We start from the raw sequence: 19,360 nt of genomic DNA, 5'->3' as shown, positions 1-19,360 counted from the left end.
AGCTCCTTTGTACTGAGGATCCTAGAACTGGACACAGGACTCTAGCTATGGCCTTACCAGAGCTGAGTAGAGCGGGAGGATCATCTCCCTTGACCTGCTGTTTGCATCAAAGGACCTTGCTGTAGTGAAGTTTGGTGACTGTACTTGTACATTCTTCATCAGCCCCAAAGGATCTACCGAAGTAACCCAGAGCCTCATGGGAGACCCAAGGACATTCTTCAACTATAAGTGAACCATTCAGTCTGGAACTTGTTTGATGGCATGCTCTTTCCCAGGACAGGCATACATTTCAGTTCTCAACAATTTCCTCAATTTTCTCAACATCAGAGAAAAAAAATAGTATGGCTAAGCTTTCAAATTTTTCCTCATAACTTTGTATGATGAGGAACTACATTTCAGAGCTCATTCTTTTAACTATACCATAGAAAGCATTGCTATGACACAGGGGGCATTCTTGTTTGTACTTTTTCTTTTCCATCCATTATGGGAGTAATTCAGATGCTGACCCTTTTTTAATTTATTGTGCTGTGTAAAAAAAAAAAACACTACTGGATTTTTCTGACTCCTGAGATAACTAGTCTACTGGCAGGAGGGGAGGGGTATCAAATAACCCATCGTTCGCTACCTTCTGTGCCTGAAAATCTGGGCTATATAAACCAGAAACATTTTGAAGTTGGTTATTAACTTCTCCTATCTTTCCCTCTGCTGCCACCTTATGGTTAAGCATCAGCAAGTCAAGAGATGATGAACTACCTGCGTTTTTAGCACTGCATTTGTCTGCTTTAGCCGCTTCTTTTTTTTGCATTCAAAAAATACCTCAGATGGTAGGTGTGCATTACCGATCTTTCAGTGAAAACGTTAAAGATACATACTCAAGCAAAGGCCATGCTAGCTCTGGAGAGAGGCACCACGTGTTTGACCGTGTTTCTTATCAGCCAATTTTTCTTGACTACAGGATCTGGGAATCCCCACTCCTCCAGGCTGCCAAAGAGAACAACCTAGCAGCCATTAGGAAACTTCTCACTGACGGAACATGCGATATCTATCAGAGAGGTAAGTCAATTATTTTCAACAAATGGTTTTCTGTGGAAGGCAAGAGCCTGCTAAAACGAGTAGAGTAGTATGTTTGTTAGTTTGCTAAAACATTTGCATTAGCAGACTCAAACTGCTTAACTGTATGTCAGAAGCTTTGCAACAAAATGAGTTTTCTAACTTGGAGAACTCATCGAACATTGAACGGTGAAGATTAGAGGTTTACAGCTTGAATGGGCCTTGTTTCTAGAGGGACTGAGGGAGGTGGTTTACTGTGGAAGGTGGTCAGTGGAAGGGCTGTGTGCTCATTTACTTCACGCCTAAGTGCTCTGTCACTTACAAACACCTGAAGTCTCTGTTCAGCTTTCAGATTTTGATGGGGTGAAGGACAGAGCCTATGCAGTTATGTGGCTGTTACCATGTCATATGATGAGGCAGCACCTGGCAGTACTCAAGGGAGGACCTAGCACTCCCATAATTCTCTACCTCAATAAATCCATTTCTGCCTTTGTCACATATAATTGGATGTCTAGATGACTCACATGCTTCTCCTACTGTTTTTAGGTGCAGTTGGGGAGACCGCCCTTCATGTAGCTGCCTTGTATGGTAATGTGGAGGCTGCAGTGACTCTGATGGAAGCAGCTCCCGAGCTTGTCAATGAGACGATGACATCAGAGCTCTATGAAGGTAACATCTGAGGGAATGAGGATGGGCAGGATTGTCTGCAGGGGGAGGGAGGAAGTACTACCTGTATGTTTAGGAAAGTGGCTTATACTGTTCCTGGTTCAATATATTGCTAAACTGTTACATAGCAAAACCAACATCCAAATGGCTCCTGACCATTTGTGGAAGGTGGAATTATATTAAACCCAAGTACATATGTATGCAAACATGCAAACGCGTAATTGACAAACCCTTAACCACTGGTGGGCCTGTTGGCTATAGTGGGAGTACAAGGATATGTACAGTTTGCTTTCTGCCATAGTCACATGTAACAAAGGGGACATCTACCTGATCTCCTCTGAAAGGAGCAAAAATGGTTCTTTGGTTGACAAGGAATAGGGAATGAAAGCAAATGTGGCCTCTGCTTTTGAGTCTAGACTCTGAGCCAGGTTTTTAAAGAACGGTTCTCATTGACTACACAGAAATGCCAGGCAGAATCCTGAAACCACTAAAATAATAACGATGGGGTTTTAAAAATTCTAACACCTAGTTTGATGGATTAGAGCAAGTCTTCTTTAGGAGCTTTGCCTTGACCTGGCCTTCATGCCCCATGAAAGAAGGCATAGTCCTTTCTGAGAAACATGAACTCTCAGTGTGCTTCCTGGAAGAGTGTGGCATGTCTTGTTTTCCCCCAGAAAAAATCTAGAAAGTGCATCCTGTTGGTTTTTTTGGCAGGTTGTAAAGTCAGTTTTCATGAATTCATAAAATTTTTAAATAGAATGAGACCTCTTGAAAATCTGTAGTCCAACCTTCTGCACACAACAGGGTTAACTTCAGACCTAAATCATATAGCCACTATGGACACAGTTCCAAAAAACAGATTTACCATGAATGAAATGTGAACTGCAGGATACTGATCCACCTGAAGTTGCTTTCTTGGAAGGCAAGTTTTATTTCTGTGTCTTACAGGGCAGACAGCTCTCCACATTGCAGCAGTGAACCAGAACATCACTTTGGTGAAGGCTTTACTCAAGAGAGGGGCCAATGCCTGCACAGCACAGGCCACTGGGCACTTCTTCAGGCGCAGTTCCCAGAATCTTCTCTATTTTGGTACAGCCTTATCTTCTTCCCTTGCTGCTATGGGAGGGAACCAGCAGAGTGATGAGGGAATATAAGGGAGGCTTGCTTTAGTCCCCATCTAAACTGGATAGGCAGAGTCTCCTGTCTCCAAGTGTCATCAGTCATACGCCTTTTATCAGACAGCAAGACTCCATCTGAGTATGTAAATACTACATAAATATAAATATATAAATTATACACATTTTATATATTTGCATGTGTACAAAAATATATCTGTTGAATAAGAATTATAATTTAATTTCTTCCTAGCAGTATATACTGCAACTTACTTGTCAACCTTATGAAGATAATCTCAAAAGAATACTTCTTCTTTTTAATTTTGTGTGGGCAGGTCTTCTTTTCCTTTCTGAGTAGGATGAGGAGTGGGGCAGGAAATTTACAGGTTACCTGAAGTAATTCTTCCTTTCATAACCTCTGGTTTCATAACATGGATATCTTTCCCTGAGTGTGCTTCCACCTCTCCTGCCTCCTGGGGTCTTAATGTTGTTTCTCCCCATTCCTTTCTCTGCAGGAGAGCATGTTTTATCATTTGCTGCCTGTGTGGGAAATGAGGAAATTGTACAGTTGCTCATTGAAAATGGAGCTGACATTAGAGCTCAAGACTATCTGGGTATGTGCTGTGGGGCCTAGTGAATTGCATACAGTGGATCTGGACACTTTAAATCAGACTCTGTCATCTGTGCATGCACATATTTTTCTCTCATTACAAACAGCTGTGGGATGAGGGATGTGAGGAAAATGAAAGCCACCGTTAATGGCATCAGCCAATTGCCAGTCTTTGCACAGGGCTGGGCTATTCCATATACTTTATCTGGTCTGCTTCCTTCATAGGTAACACTGTTCTTCACATCCTGGTTCTCCAACCTAATAAGACATTTGCCTGCCACATGTACAGCCTGATACTTTCCTATGACAGGAACAAAGAGGGACCAGGATCACTTGAATTGATTCCTAACAATGAGGGGCTTACTCCATTCAAACTGGCTGGAGTTGAGGGCAACACTGTGGTGAGTTTAAGTGACAGAGTTGCCTCCATACAAAAGAGGTTATTCAGAAATGGAGAACTTGAAATAACATCTTCCAGACCAGGCGAGTTTGTGCATGTTCTTAGTGGGTAGAAGATACATAAGAAGTCCTTCTTTTTTTTTTGCCAGCAGTCTCATGTAGGACCAGAAAACCAGTATAAGAAATTTCTTTATCCTAATGGAAGAAACGAATGCTTAAAGAATAGATCTTTTGACCCAATTTTTGAAGCATTTGAGTTAAACAGGTATTAACAGAAAGATCCACTCCAAGTAATTTTTTAAAAGTCTGACTGAAATTATTGTCTTTGTTGTCTAGATTTCATTACCCTAAATGTGGCATACAGGAAACTTCTTCAGGTATCCACAGACATTTATTCATAGTCAAGAACTCAATATTTAATGTAAACTTTCATCCTTCCCCTTAACAAAAAGACAAAGATCGTTAGTGTTTCTTCTGTAGATCCACAAAGGACAGGATCATTTCCCTTGCCACACCTCTTTCCTGATAACCTGTAGAAGAGTACAAAAGAGGGGTTTTTTCTAATCAACATATAATTCCATATGAAATCTACTGTCAAGATGTATAACTGTGTCAAATAACTTTTAGCAATTTGATTAGAATTTAGAATAAAAATCGCTCATCCTTTAACTCAAGCATGAACTCCCATCAAATGGGAGTCAGAAAAAGTTCTTCCACTTCTTTACCTGCTATAATTGTTCCTGAGAGATATGAGAACCACACCAACAACTAAGTGCAAGGAAAATACATTGTCATTAAGGGTTTTTACAACTTTATTTGTTTTCATTGCAAATATACTATATAATGGAAAGCTTCTGATATCCTCCACCCCCTTCTTTTCTCCTCAGATGTTTCAATACCTTATGCAGAAGCGGAAGCACAATCTCTGGTCCTTTGGCCCCTTGACCACTGTGCTCTATGATCTCACAGAGATTGACTCCTGGGCTGAAGATCAGTCATTCCTTGAGCTCATTGTCTCAACCAAAAAGAGAGAGGTACTGTGGTGACCACATGCTTTCTATGTGCAGACCATGGTGATTATAAAAGGAGAAAAATTATGAGTTTGAAGGTTGAAGCTCTTTTATATTATCCATAGAACAAGGACTTCATGCTGCAGGGAATAAATGAAATGTAGCAGCTTTTTAATGATCTGGCTACATCTGATGCTTTACACACAGTTTCTTCTGAGGTGTGAAACTTGCAGATGATTGAAAGAACTTAGTATGAGCAAGCTACAGGAAATGACATTGTGTGATTCAGTAAAGGGTTCTCTCTCTTTCACCAGGCTCAAAGATATCAGTAACAAGTAGCTCTAGAGTAGCTCTAGCAAGTAGCTTTCTATAACTGTGATACTGATTAACTCTGACCATGTCCCTGTGAGACACAACTATGTTCAGAAATCCTGAACTGGAATGTATTTTAAAACCACTCATTAATATTCTTCCTTTCATTTAACGACATTGCTTGTCCAGGTTTTGACTTAAAACAAAGTAGGTGAATTATCTCTGCTGTAGGCTTAAAAACTTGTAAGGGGATCACTAAGATAAAAATAGCAGAATGTAATGACAAGCTTAGACAGATCTGCTTAAGACTTTGAAAGTACACTACCCTATCAGTTGTAATCACCTTAAATAATCCTAATAGGACAGGAAATGAATCAGAAGACACTTTAATTAGCACAATTCTACCCATCCTGTATTAATTCCATCTATCAAAATTTTAGTCAAACTTCTCTAACCAACATTTCATCTACCAGAGAGATTTGCACAATGTGGAGGAAGTCTGCAAAACTCTCATTTGCTTTTATTTAAAATCCTCTAAATTTCGTGTGGAACAATACATACAGAAATTCAGGGAAAGAAGTCGATGTTAAAAAAATAGAACCTTAGAAGTTGTCCAGAAGACTAAACCATGATCCTAAAAAAAAGAATAATATTGTGCCTCTGTCTTCTCCCAAAACATATAGTGCATGCAAATCCAAGATTCCTAATTTCAGAGGATAAGATGTCCTCAAATACCATCAGATATTATGATTTCTTTATTTTCCGGAATTCTCTTAAATATGAGTAATTGCAATTTTTGCATGCATAAATAGTAATTCTTTTTTTGTAGTTGATATATGTTTGGTCCAAAATGTTTGCTGTCTCCTCTAAAAGAATGCAATGTGTCACCCCATCCTATCATACCCTCCCAGTCCAGTATTGTACTAGAGTAGCATTTTTAGGCCCCGATCAGAAGGAGGTTCCTCTTGTATTAAGGGAGATGCATACACAAATAGGTACTAAGATATATTTTCTGACCCTTAAGTGGATGAAAAGTGGCAAAAATAGAAGAGAACTAAGCTATAGAAAGATTATAGTAAAGCTTCTAAACATATCTCATCCTTTTGAAAATGAAATTTACTCTCCTATGCAAAGAATTCTAGAACACTGATTTCCACACAAAACAGAACACCTAAGGCTAGGTTCATTATCTCTCACTTCCTTTTGATCCTTTAGGATATTTCTTAGGCCATTCACGAGTCATGTCCATTTACTGAAACATACATATTCCTTGCACATTGCGATATCTGTCTTCGGCTAACTTAGAGGAAACAGGGCAATGTAGCAAAACAAGAAAAATATCTAGAGTGCAATAAGAAGTTAACTCAGTATGAAAAGACCCTAATATTCTCTCTTCTAGTTTATTCATATCAGTATAGTGCTCTTGTCACTATGATGTTGAATGCATCCCAATGTGCATTACATACTAAAATTAACATCTTTCCCATGTGGTTCATTCTTTCTTCACAGATGAGTTTACTAAGCAGAGTGTCTAGTTTTGGGTGGGCTTGAGAGCGATTACTTATTTGACACAATATTGTGTGTTCATATTGGACAAATTAAGCTAAAGAAGTGCACTTGGCCTAAATTCATCCTATCTAATTTTCGTCACCAAGGGAGGTGTTTAATTAAGGAATAGAGATTCCGTAAGTTTTACATGTGGTTGATGATAGAGAAATGCAAGTAACTAAGTATCTCCAGAGAGCAATTTAGACCTTAGGTGAGCTCAATGGCAGTCTGCAGGACCCTATTGCCTACAAGGAGAGAAATCTTAGGATAACCACATCACTAATGAAGATATGTCCTTTAGGTGCCTAAAGTTGTGTGATGGGGTTACTTGTAGCAGTGATACTCTAAGGACATAGATGAGGCAAAGTTTGTAGGAAGAAGTAACGACATTTATTAGGTAGTTCATGTAGCCACAATTTCATAGAATCATAGAATACCAGGTTGGAAGGGACCTCAAGGATCATCTGGTCCAACCTTTCTAGCACAATCTAGATGAGATGCCCTAGCACCAAGTCCAGCTGAGTCTTAAATGTGTTCAGCATAGCGGAGTCAACCACTTTCCTGGGGGGATTATTCCAACGGTTGACTGTTCTCATTGTGAAAAATTTACCTCTAGTGTCCAATTGGAATCTCCCTGGGAGTAACTTGTACCCGTTACCCCTTGTCCTCACCATGTGACTCCTTGTAAAAAGGGAGTCTCCATCTTCTTTGTAGCTCCCCTTTAAGTACTGGTACGTGGTGATGAGATCACCTCTGAGCCTCCTTTTCTCAAGGCTGAACAAACCCAGCTCTCTCAGCCTGTCCTCATATGGCAGGCTTCCCAGACCCTTGATCATCTTGGTGGCCCTTCTCTGGACCACTCCAGCCTATCCACATCTTTTTTGTATAATGGGGACCAGAACTGTACACAGTATTTCATCTTATCTTGTCCTAGGAAAAGTTAAAAAGAGTGGAGTGACATTGATCTTTCTAAGTTTTATAGTTGTCATCCCAGCAGCAAATCCATAGATTCACTCAGAGACACAGATTAGCAATGTTCAACAGAGGAAAAGATGTTGAATTTTTTTTCCCATATCATCTCACTGTATTTTCTTTGTCGTTTATATGCATGTGTGCAAATCAACCAGATAGACCATGAACACACTTAAGAAAATTTCTGGATTCTTCCTGTTAGCTTTTGAAATGGAATTTCAAAATGTATGGTAGGAGACAATTGTTCTCTCCAGTGCTCACAATTTCACTCCTCTTACTTTTTATAGAGCCTCTCTGTCACTTCTAAAACTATGGTCTACTTTTTTTGATGAAGCTTTCTTTTTGTATAGAATTCCTCAGCTACATGATATGTATGGATATATGCAGATCTTTGACAGAAACACAGCCCCATCTTACGCAGCAGCACTATTTTTTGTATCATGCAAGACGCTCACTGAAGCTTCTGTTTATTCTGGGAAATCTATGTGGTCTTCCAGATATATTTGAGCTGAACCATTGAGATTCTAAAAAGAAGGACTCAAACGTTGACTATAATATAAATAATCTAAAGAAAGTAAGTTGATAGAGCCTTTTTTTTCCCCCCACTGTGTATATCACTGCAGATATACTGCAGTTTTTGTCATCATAGCTGAATGGTGAAAACTTTTGAACATCCAGTCCATTAACAGGCTGCATTTAGACAGAAATAAAGGAACTTTGGAAATCTTTCCAAAGTCCTCTTAGTTGCCTGCTAAATCAAGGTAATATCAGTGTCAGTTTTTCAAAGACAGCCAATGATCTAAAGGACCTTTTGATATGTTTCCTAGAGATTAAGAGGTTCCACAAATGCTACTGAAGTTGATAGAAATAGGTGTTGAAACCAATGTTAACTTACATTGCAGAACTCCAATTTGGAGAAAAAAATCTAAGTGAATTTCACAAGGTTGCACAGAAACTGTTTTATGTAGCTGAAAATAGAATCCAAATTATCTTAGTTTCAGTTCTGTGTTCTAATAATGATGTCTATTTTGCAGAGAGGAGAATATCTGTCTGCTGTAAAGTGCTGTCTTGCTTAACACAAAATGTTCTTCAAACTTGATTCCAGTTACAGTAAAAGACAATTCATGAATTGAAGTAGTTTTGTACATATTTGAATCCCTAGAGTTCACAGGATTTATAAACTTTCTGATACTGTAAAGTTAGCCCACGCCTAATATGTGTATATCTTAAAATAATAACAACAATAATAATAAAATATATTATTATTAATTAATTAATTTTATGTAACACATCCTCATATATTTGCCTAGATCATAGGTCTGTCTCAACTGTTTATATGCTTCCAGGCCTACACAGACAACAGACTTATTCCACTATTCCAAACTTATTCCATGCTTCTCTTGCACTTCCCACTGGTACTGAAAACCTGTTCTCTGCAGGATGTATTTTTTACTTTTTTTCAAAGCTCTTTACTGGCAAACTGAACAAATCCAAACCCACTTGAGCATTCCATTTTTGCAAAATAAATTCAGCTTTCTAATGCTGAATAGAGTAGGTGAGAATAGTTTGTTAACATTCTCCCAGGAAACAGTGTGAACGATGCTTATAAACAAATGTCTTTATGGCAATTAATTCCTTCTTCCTATGTTTTGCAGGCACGCCAGATCTTGGACCTAACACCTGTGAAGGAGCTGGTCAGCCTGAAGTGGAATATGTATGGTCGTCCCTATTTCTGTTTCCTGGCTTTATTCTATATACTTTACATGGTCTGCTTTACTATGTGCTGCGTCTACCGACCACTGAAACCCCGAACAGGCAACAAAACAAGCAGCAGAGACAATACAGTCTATGTCCAGAAAATGCTGCAGGTACTGTGTCTATAGGAGTCAGGGCCCCATAGGCAGCATTGGGCAATTCTAATCTAACCTACTTAACTGGAAAGTCCATGTCTTCTCCAGTTGCCAACTATTGCAGCTGTCCTCCTTCTCGCTTTCTGCCAGCTGACCTTTGTCAGTGAGAAACAAGGAGTATGGGCCGTTCTCCGTTTCTGGGGCTGGGCTGGTTCCTGTGACCTTCTCAGGCCTAGTCATGTTTATTACACTGACAGTGGGCCTTCTTTCCCCCCATCCTCTTTTTTAATTTCCTTTCAATCCCTTTAAAATTCAATTTTAATTTCCTTTCACTCTTTCTTTTCTTCAGGAATCATATATGACATATGAGGACGAGCTGAGGCTGGTGGGGGAGCTGATCACAGTCATTGGAGCTGTAGTAATTTTGATCCTTGAGGTAAGGGAAACAGTGAGCTGTATAGTCTCGAGATTAATCAAGACAGATTTTACTTACTAGACAAACGTGAGTTTGCACTCACAGCTTGGTAGGGGTTATTTGCTTAGTTAGTGCTTTGATATGCACCTATGACAATAGACACTGTCAACAGTATCTATTGGGTGAAACAAACTGTGACAACGTACTAGTAAGACTCCAGGTGTAGAATAAGCAATTAGAAAGACTGGCTGAGCTATCAAATACTATCTGCAGGGTAATGCCACAGTTCCCTTTAGGACTATCTGTGGTCCAGCTGAATCCAAACTCTTGCATGAGATTCTTAGAGATTCTTCACCCAGCACCCCTAAATACTCATGTGTTTAGGGGTGCTGGCTGAAGTGATTTCTGTGTGTACACAGAGAAGTTTATATTTAATTGGAGATCAATGACTGTATGAGCCTATAAAAGGAACCTTACTCAACCAGAGTTCTGAGGTGGACATGTTCAGGTGTTCTCCTTACCGTGAACTCTCTCTCAAAAAAAAGCAAAAGTTCTTTAAATTAAAACAAATACATCCTCCACTTGATTTTATTATAACATGAAATAGAGGACTGAAACTTTTATATGAGAGAACTCAAATGACGATGCCAGGGTGAACCGAAGTAAAATGGGGCTTGTAAACAGCTTTATCTCTGCCCAGAAGGACAGGTTCTTCTTCCTCTGTTTGATCAGGACTCTGGGGCTACACTGCACCTAACACAGTCAGTCTGAATTATAACAAACTCCTTTGATTCCCCAAGAAGGTCTTTTTAGTCTTCACTTCTGAGACTCAGCTGTTTGTCTGGTCTCTTCTCAGTAATCTATATGAACTTCAGGTTCACAGCTCTGTGCGACATCTGTCTGCCACATACCAAAGTCTCTTAATCTGCCCAAGCATTCTTAGATTTTCCAGCAATCTCTGTCACATCCCAAGAGGGGCCTGCCTGACTCAATCATTCAGTTTTTAAAGTAATATAGAAATCAAAGTGTGAAGCAGTACACAAAGCAGATGCGGCTGGTCCCAAGATCTTGCCAATATTGGTGGTTACCATGACATTTAATAGTATAATGGAATCCGTCTAAGTCCTAAAGTCAAAAGGATGTCTCTCTTAGATCCCAGATATCCTTAGAGTTGGAGCAGCAAAATATTTTGGACAAACTATCCTAGGAGGACCTTTTCACATAATTGTGTAAGTACATCACTTTTTAAGTCTAAAAAATATGTTGTCTCTCATTTTCCCCACTGCTTTCTTTTGCCAGATGAGTCACTTTCTGCATTCTTTTAGAGTATTCCTTCTCTTGATTTACTTCTCTTACTGGCTCGACTGGTGTGTAGGAAGCCAGGCAAGTGGACAGATAGAGTTGATAGTGCTGAGAGGTCTCTGCCTATGGGGCTGGTGGCTGTATGTGCCTGTCTTGGAATTTTTGAAAAGAAAAGGAGGGTAAGATTCCTTTACTGAACTTTTTCTACTGTCTCTTCTTCCTTTGCAGCATCACATATGCTTGCATGATTCTAGTGACCATGGTGATGCGTCTCACCAGCACAACTGGTGAGGTGGTGCCCATGTCCTTTGCCCTGGTGCTAGGATGGTGCAATGTCATGTACTTCGCACGAGGCTTCCAGATGCTTGGACCCTTTACCATCATGATCCAGAAGGTATAAGACACAAACAAATATGGGCTTGTTACACACATCCTGACACCTCTTTGCAGATAGGGAGACCTGAAAGGATACTTTTTCTCCCTCAGGACTAGCATTAATGGCAAATGGACAAGTTCTTGTCTGCACAGAAGGTTTGGGACTTTCACATTCTCTCTTTAGTGCAGAAGTTTCCTTTAGTCCACTCATGGTCTTAGAATCTGGAAAATCATTTACATAGGCTTGCATTGTGGCTTGGTGGGACAGTTGGGCCTTATGGTGGCTCTGTCTTTGCTCTACAGATGATATTTGGAGATCTTATGCGCTTTTGCTGGCTCATGGCTGTGGTGATACTAGGCTTTGCATCAGGTGAGTCTCCAAAAGGAAAACAGCATTATCTTACCCCTGCCAGCTTCTTTAGTATGAATTAAGTGCGTGGGTTTTGATTTATTCTCAGGTTGCCCTTTGCACCTGGCAAAGGTGGTGATGAGGTATAGCTTCTATTTCTTTGAGCATGGCCACTTTACAGTACTAATTTCTGTTCTCATGAGTTTGATTTTCAATTCTTGCTCTTTCCAGGGTAATAGAAATTAGGACTATCCAGATAATTCCACATATATGTAAGTCAAGGCTTAAAAACATACTGCATTTATGAAGTTTTTCTTTGGAAAATGAGATTAACACATATAGCTTTAGTATATCCTTGAAGAAGAAAAGATCACTCATTTTGAGAACAAATAATAATCAAAGTCATTCTGAGTCATTGTATAATGGAGACCAGTGATTCTAGTCAGGGATTTGTCCTTGTTATGCTGGGTACTGCACTAGCATAGAAACACATGCAGCTCCTTCCCAACCACTTTGTGTTGTCAGCATTTCTTATGGGACCCTGTTGTTGCTCTTGGAATGTGATTCCTGTTGCTAAACTCTCTCTCTCTTTTCCCCCCCATTGCTCTCCTCTAGCTTTTTACATCATCTTCCAGACAGAGAACCCTGAAAACCTTGGGCAATTCTACAACTATCCCATGTCCTTGTTCACCACCTTTGAGCTGTTCCTTACTATCATTGATGGCCCTGCAAACTACGATGTGGACCTGCCTTTTATGTACAGCGTGGTATACTTTGCCTTCGCCATCATTGCCACCCTCCTTATGCTCAACTTGTTAATTGCCATGATGGGTGACACCCACTGGAGAGTGGCCCATGAGCAGGATGAGCTCTGGAGAGCCCAGGTAATCTAATTTAGGTGGTTTGCTTTGAATAAAGAAGGGGAAAAGTTGTTCAGGGAAAATGTGCTAGACAGTGCAATTACTTACTCTGCCAACCATGCTCTAAAGGAGGTACTATAAAACTTTTCCCTGGCCTTCACTTTTCTCAGGGGCTAATACAATAAGCCATGTCCTTTTAATTCTGTTTTACAGCTTCTGTACACCAGCCGCTATGCGGGTATTCCTACCTTATTTCAAATAGCAGCTAGAAGCCCCATCCAGCCTTTCTTGTCCATCCTGTGTCTCCTTAGCTATTTGTTCCTTATGCATGGAATCTCTTGTTAAATAGAATTAAAGTTGCATCTTTTTTTACAAATCACATTTCTGTGTAACTGCGAGTTAAGTTATAATTATAGGGATTGACTGAGGGGAGATAGAATGCAAGGTAATGATTACAAGTAGGTCAGTAACATCTTTAGATCCATTAAGAGAAGTTGGTCCGACTCTCTTGCTCAAAAGGCAAAAAAATTCAACCAGATAAGTTATATAGCTGCTCAACAGGAAATCCATTTCCTAGTATTTTTCTGTGAGAAAGCAACAAATCAAATGGTTAAATGTAGTTGTGTGGCCACATTGGTAAATTCTGGTGATAGCTAATGCAGATATATAAATACTGTCCTCTGCTCTAGCTTGCACATTAATTACCCAACTCATTGCCATCAGGTATAAAAGGTATAACTGTTTTAAGAGCACCATTGCTTCCTCAAAACATGGCACAGTTAGGACTAAAATAGTGACTTGTCCTACAATAAACGGAGTATTGACTCTGATTTTTCTTCATTAGATATGGAGCTGTAATGAAGTATGGTAATGGGTCAGTACTCATGAAACTGATACTTTTGAAAGAGAGTCTGATTTTTTTCTAATTCAAGTTCTTTCTTTTTTTTTTTTATTCTAAAGGTTGTTGCTACTACTGTCATGCTGGAGCGGAAACTGCCACGGTGTCTATGGCCTCGCTCTGGAATCTGTGGGCGGGAGTATGGGCTAGGGGACCGGTGGTATCTCAGGTGAGTTCTCTTCTAGCGTGTGCACGTAAGGATCCCAGAAGAAGAATCCAGTGTATGGATATTAATAAGGAGCCTTTCCAGTGGCCTGGGGATGACTGTTGGGAGTCCTTCCCTTCCACAATACAGACCCCAATATGTTTTCTGTCTGTGATTGATAGACAAGCACTGATCCCCTCAGAAAGCTCTGCTGTGCAGTTCCTTGTGAAATCAGCTGATGTTTTCTTACCCCGTAGTCAAGGGAGACAGATCCCTGAAATTGCATGGGTTACAAGGCCTGAATTTTTCTTTCAAATTTCTTATAACGAGTATCACAAAGCTTCACTGCTGTGCTTGGTTGGCTCTTCCTACCTATTAGACACATGAAATGGCAGAGGCAGAATCAATCAAATAGGCATTCAGCAGCAATGAACTGCACTGCAGATGATTCAAAACCAGAACAGGAATAATTAAAGGTGAGATTTCTTTCTGGTGTGAACCTACTAATTATATTATACTTCGCAAAGACTGCATCAAGTGGCAAAGTCTTAGGTCCAGGATTTCAGTTTAGGCACTGAAATAACAAACAAACTATCTGTAGTCTAGAAAACTCATTATTTCTGATTTTAATCAGTATTTATACCAGGGTGAGCAAAGATTAAACTTTGGGCATGTGTTTTTTCTACCTGTGTCATCTTTTGCTGATAAAGCCAGAAGGGGGAGCGTGGCTGTATGAAACAGGACTTTCTGAAGGTTTTACCTTGTGGATTTTCAGGTTTGCTGAGCAGAACAAGCAGACATGAAGTGGTACCAATATGTACACCTTCAGTCCAAGGTGCAGAATGTAACTTTGTAAGAGCAATACCCCAGCAACAATTCTTCATTGGATGCTATGAGAAAAGAGTGTTGGTGTGATCTAGTTCTGTCAAATTACATGTATGTTCATTGTATATAGTGTGGGATAGTATTTCAGAAGACAAGTTATAAGTAATACAGAGAAGGGTTGGTGGAAGTGGAGCAGTTAAATAAAAGTTCAGCAAAAGATAAGTGACATCCTGAGGCTAGCAACCATGGAGTATCAGAGGAGGAAAGACAAGAACAAAGGAAATGGATGAATATATGCATATGTACAAAGGATCCGGAGCTAGAGTCAGGTGGGGTAGGTCTGACAATAGCTTACAGCTGGCAAAAGGGAAAGGGCAAATCATGACTGGGAAATGAGTTAAAGGACAGGAAACCACAGGCAGATGAGGTCAATGACAGGGGTGAAGGTCTAGGAGATAATTGTGTGCTAGCAGCTGCTAGCACCATGCCTATAATCAGTTTCCTGTTTCTGCATAGATTTTCTGGAATGTGTGTGTCAGTAGGCATATTTTTGGGAGGAGCTTGCTTCTTGTGGCTGCTTGGTTTTGTTGATAAACTGGCACGTTTCTACTTCATTCAGTTTATGTTTTTTAATCCTCCTACAGAGTTGAAGACAGGGTTGATCCCAACAAACACAAGATGATGCGGTACACGGAAGCATTTAAGGCTCAGGATAACTATGACAAAGATTTGGAAAAGCTGGAAATCAATGGAAACATCCTGTACAAGAAGGAACTGTCTTCTCTGTCATTGTCACGGAGCACATCCAGGACTAGTTCTCACCGTGGCTGGGAGATCCTGAGGCGCAACACCTTCCACCAACTTCGTGGAGAGCCTGGTCATGCCATGGAAGAGGAGGTCTATGATGTCTAGGAAGCCTCCACAACACAGATCAGTTTTGCCACAACTGCTGTCTTCTCCAACTGTTCATACACACTCCAGCATGCTGCACACATTCATCAGCCTTGAAGAACTCTGCTGGTGAACAGTTCATGAACAGTTCATGAACAGTTCATGGCATCTATGCTATGATACACGAATGCAGTCTTTTCTCTCCTACCTTTAAGTGTCCCTGCTGTTGCACTGATACTTGACCAAGCTGGTGGGCTTGTTGAGCTATGGTCTGTGGTGGTCTGTTATGCTCTGTAATGCCCTACAGAAAGAGCAAAAGAAGCCAGCAATGGGATTTCATCCATTTACCAAGAAGTGATCAGTAAGCTCTCCCAGACTGTTACATACAGTATAATCTCTTCCTCCAGTTACACAAAATCCCAATGCTTTCATAGCAAAGAGAGCTGACTGAAGTTCTGTTTTATGATTTGGTACAGAACTGGAAAAAAAAAACCCTGTAACTAAACTCAGGAATGAAGGTAAGTTGCTGACACTGTGATGATTAAAAGGACTTTACTCAGCTGGCATTCAGGGCCTGACAGATTTTGCCCTCTGAAGAAAGGTAGTCTCTCTTAGCTGTATTTTCAATATTGCTATCTTAGCAGGACTGTTTTGGTTTTGGTTTTGGTTTTGGTTTGGTTTGGTTTTTCTTGTTTGAGGGTTTTTTGGTGGTGAGTTTTTTGTTTGTTTGTTTTATTTTGGTGTCACATGAATGCACTTTAAGCTTTTGAAGTGATTGCTATTCCTGGGAGGATTCTGAAGGATCTGAAGTGGGAACTTCTTTTCCTAATAAGAGCATGTATGACTTGGTTAGGCGACTTTCAGCAGTGTGAAATTTCAGCAGAGCTATTAGTGTCCCAAATGAGCTGAAGATGGTCTTTTGTTTTCTGTGGAAGCGTAAGATTCTGAACCATAGTTCTCTAACTTATTACTGAGCCATCAAGGTTGGGTAGTGAGCTACAATATAGCACTGAAAGAAATGGAGAGGAAATGTTGGCTAGATGAATAAGAACTATTGCAGAGGCAGTTCAGAAACTGGTGCACTCTCTCTGAAAGTCTAAAACTATCTAGTGAACAACTGAGTCATCCCACACAGTTCTCTATCGGGCATGATGCTGTGCCAGTCTGTCAGTTTGTCATCTGCCTAGGGCCACTTCAAGAAAAATGGAGAAATTCTCAGAGAAATGGACTGTCATTTCAGGGTTTTTTGTATTATCAGGAGTGTGGAGTTTCATTCCAATAGCAGAAGTAAGTGGAAAGCAATCCATGGTCTTAACATTTCCTTCCAACAGGACTAGTAACGGAAACTTTGTTTTTTAAGAAACCAAGGATGATTATCTAGCATTAGACTTTGAGCCAAATCACCCTGTGATAAACAAAGCAGATAATGAAGAAGCTGAATCCAGTGGATTTCTGATTGTATTGAAATATCACAGCAAACATCTCCTACATCTCCTGTCTTGCAGGTGCTATAATGAGCATCATGATCTTTGCAATTATGTGTGTTTATTTAAATGTCCTCTTTCTCTTACTTGAATGTGTATTTATGATCCAATGGAAGGCTGCCAGAAGACTGTCTCTCTGGAATTCAACTGCATACTTTTGAGTTGACTCATTTTGTTGAATTGAAAGCATTGCCTGTTCTCGCTCACTTAAGCATTGTCAGTCCTTCCCAAAATCTTTGGGGTTTGTACTGGTGGTCTATGGAGATGGGAACAATGTGGCACATTAACCAGAACTGTGAATTGCTGCTCTAATAGTAGATTAATTTTCTTTCCTAGTGAATAGGAAATAGCAGGAAGGGGAGAACTGATGGCTTCTCCCTTCTACCCCTGCCCCCAACTGTAGTAGTCTTTTCAACTAGTTTGAAAACCTGCAGAAATACAATTAAGATGGAGCCACATATAGCCATTTATACAAAAGGACTTCTCCTTATGACATAATAATAATAATAATAATAATAATAATAATAATAATAATAATAAATTGTCAAATAATAATAATGTCAAACATATTGACATTGCAGGAGGCAGAACAGAACCCAGTTAACAGTGCTAGGCCTTTATAGATTTCTGTATCTGCTCTCCATAAAAAGAAAATAAAAAAGATGGTAGCAGGCATTTTTCCTTAAAAAGTGCCTTGTCTTGTAAGATTCCATTCTGTAATAGTTAGCTTTCAAACTCCTTGCACAGAACCCATGCACAGAACAGCATCAGAACTGTGTGATTTATTTCCTGTCTTTGGAGTTGCCTAATGCAAATAAGATAGAGAATCATAGAATCATAGGATTTTTTGGGTTGGAAGGGACCTTTGAAGGTCATCTAGTCCAAGCCCCCAGCAATGAGCAGGGACATCTTCAACTAGATCAGGTTGCTCAGAGCCCGGTCCAACCTGACCTTGAATGTTTCCAGGGATAGGGCATCTGCCACCTCTCTGGGCAAGCTGTCCCAGTGTTTCACCACCCTCATTGTAAAAAATGTCTTCCTGACTGCTATTGGAATTTGACTTCCAGTTTTCTGAGGTGACTTGCACATTAAAAAAAAATCCTGGAAAAAGTCCTTATACAAAAGGGGGCAGAATATTTTACCAATAGTAAATGATTCCCCAGGCAACTTTGCATAATCTTTTTGTTGATGATGAGTGGTTTTTAGCATAATTTATTTAATCTGGAGGATAAACAGCTATAGACGAAAATTTGAGGTGGGAAAAGTCAGCAGATATAATGGCCACACCAGACACTGGAAATACTAAATGTAATACGTAAATGTGGAATACCTACCCTCTTTCATTAGGACATATACACGAGCTGTGCCCATGTGAATCTCAGATGATGAAGTAATAGGTGACACTAGACTAACATTTGAGCTGGTTCAATGCAAACTGGCTCACACTTGGAAACAGCAATGACTACAGTCAAACAAAGGCAAAGCACTTTTGCTGTAATATTCTGCATGAATGTGCTGCTTCAGGATTTGCTTCAATTTTTTGCATTTTGAGTTATACCCTACAATTCTGAAACAGTATTGCTCCTCCTTGCTGTTGCAAGGTGCCTTTCCTCTCCCTCCTAACAATTTTGCAGTAATTTCAAAGCAGACATTCCTCCCCTCCTTGAAACTGCTAACCTCAAACTATCTTCTATGTTACTGAAGCAACTTCTGAGTTTATGATAATGTGATAAGAATGAATGTTTTGATCCAGTTGCTTGTAGTAAAATGAGAAGTATTTTGCTGAAAATAAAAATACTAAATATACGTAGTGTTTTTTCTGCTTCTTTGTATCTAAAATAAATATCATGGGACAATTTTTCTGTTTGTTTCTCTAGCAGCCATCATGGACATTAGTTGACAAGTAGTTTGGATTGTCATGTTTGGGTCCATGTTAAATATTTTGGATTAAAGTTGTTTTTTCATAGCAATCCACTGCAGAAATTTCTTTATACAAGATTTGTATAGAGTTTCAAATACTGATTTCCAGTTCAAAATAAGAACTATCAAGGCGCTTATCTTTTAAAGTCATTGAGTGTTTAGTGAAAACTGCAGTACAAGCTTTTTGGAGAAGAAACCAAATTTTCATGTTGGTGGAATGACCTATTTTGGACGGTGAGACAATAGTCCTTGCTATAGCTGCTTGCAATAAAATACACATAGGTACAATGAGTTTTCTCAGTAATGCACATGCAAAACAGATGCAGATAGCCCAGTTTGGCATGTAGAATTATGGCTCACTGAA

The 19,360-nt window shown here is 39.7% G+C and overlaps 1 protein-coding gene across 6 annotated transcripts in view; it reads left to right on the top strand.

Annotated features, from left to right (window-relative positions):
- The window catches only part of LOC104018646 (transient receptor potential cation channel subfamily V member 6), a 32,699-nt gene that overhangs the window by 11,150 nt on the left and 2,189 nt on the right, over window positions 1-19,360 (top strand). For 2 of the 6 annotated variants that reach the window (XM_009471804.2, XM_087758187.1), the window contains 14 exons: window positions 956-1,053; window positions 1,597-1,719; window positions 2,665-2,805; window positions 3,347-3,445; window positions 3,667-3,842; window positions 4,728-4,874; window positions 9,338-9,550; window positions 9,882-9,968; window positions 11,100-11,176; window positions 11,478-11,643; window positions 11,928-11,994; window positions 12,589-12,857; window positions 13,794-13,900; window positions 15,346-18,882. In XM_009471804.2, coding sequence (XP_009470079.1) covers window positions 956-1,053; window positions 1,597-1,719; window positions 2,665-2,805; window positions 3,347-3,445; window positions 3,667-3,842; window positions 4,728-4,874; window positions 9,338-9,550; window positions 9,882-9,968; window positions 11,100-11,176; window positions 11,478-11,643; window positions 11,928-11,994; window positions 12,589-12,857; window positions 13,794-13,900; window positions 15,346-15,613 — 2,038 coding nt within the window. In that variant the 3' untranslated portion in view covers window positions 15,614-18,882. Of the gene's footprint in view, window positions 1-955; window positions 1,054-1,596; window positions 1,720-2,664; window positions 2,806-3,346; window positions 3,446-3,666; window positions 3,843-4,176; window positions 4,218-4,727; window positions 4,875-9,337; window positions 9,551-9,881; window positions 9,969-11,099; window positions 11,177-11,477; window positions 11,644-11,927; window positions 11,995-12,588; window positions 12,858-13,793; window positions 13,901-14,651; window positions 14,807-15,345; window positions 18,883-19,360 lie in introns of those variants that run through there. The other 4 variants (XR_015704859.1, XM_087758188.1, XM_087758185.1 and 1 more) reach the window with 4 other exon arrangements.

This window comes from Nipponia nippon, unplaced genomic scaffold (assembly GCF_047370975.1).
Source record: "Nipponia nippon isolate SJK-2023a ecotype South Korea unplaced genomic scaffold, ASM4737097v1 scaffold_2, whole genome shotgun sequence".
Lineage (NCBI taxonomy): Eukaryota > Metazoa > Chordata > Aves > Pelecaniformes > Threskiornithidae > Nipponia > Nipponia nippon.
Note: the sequence above shows the minus strand (reverse complement) of the source record. Positions and strands in the feature narration are given on the sequence as shown.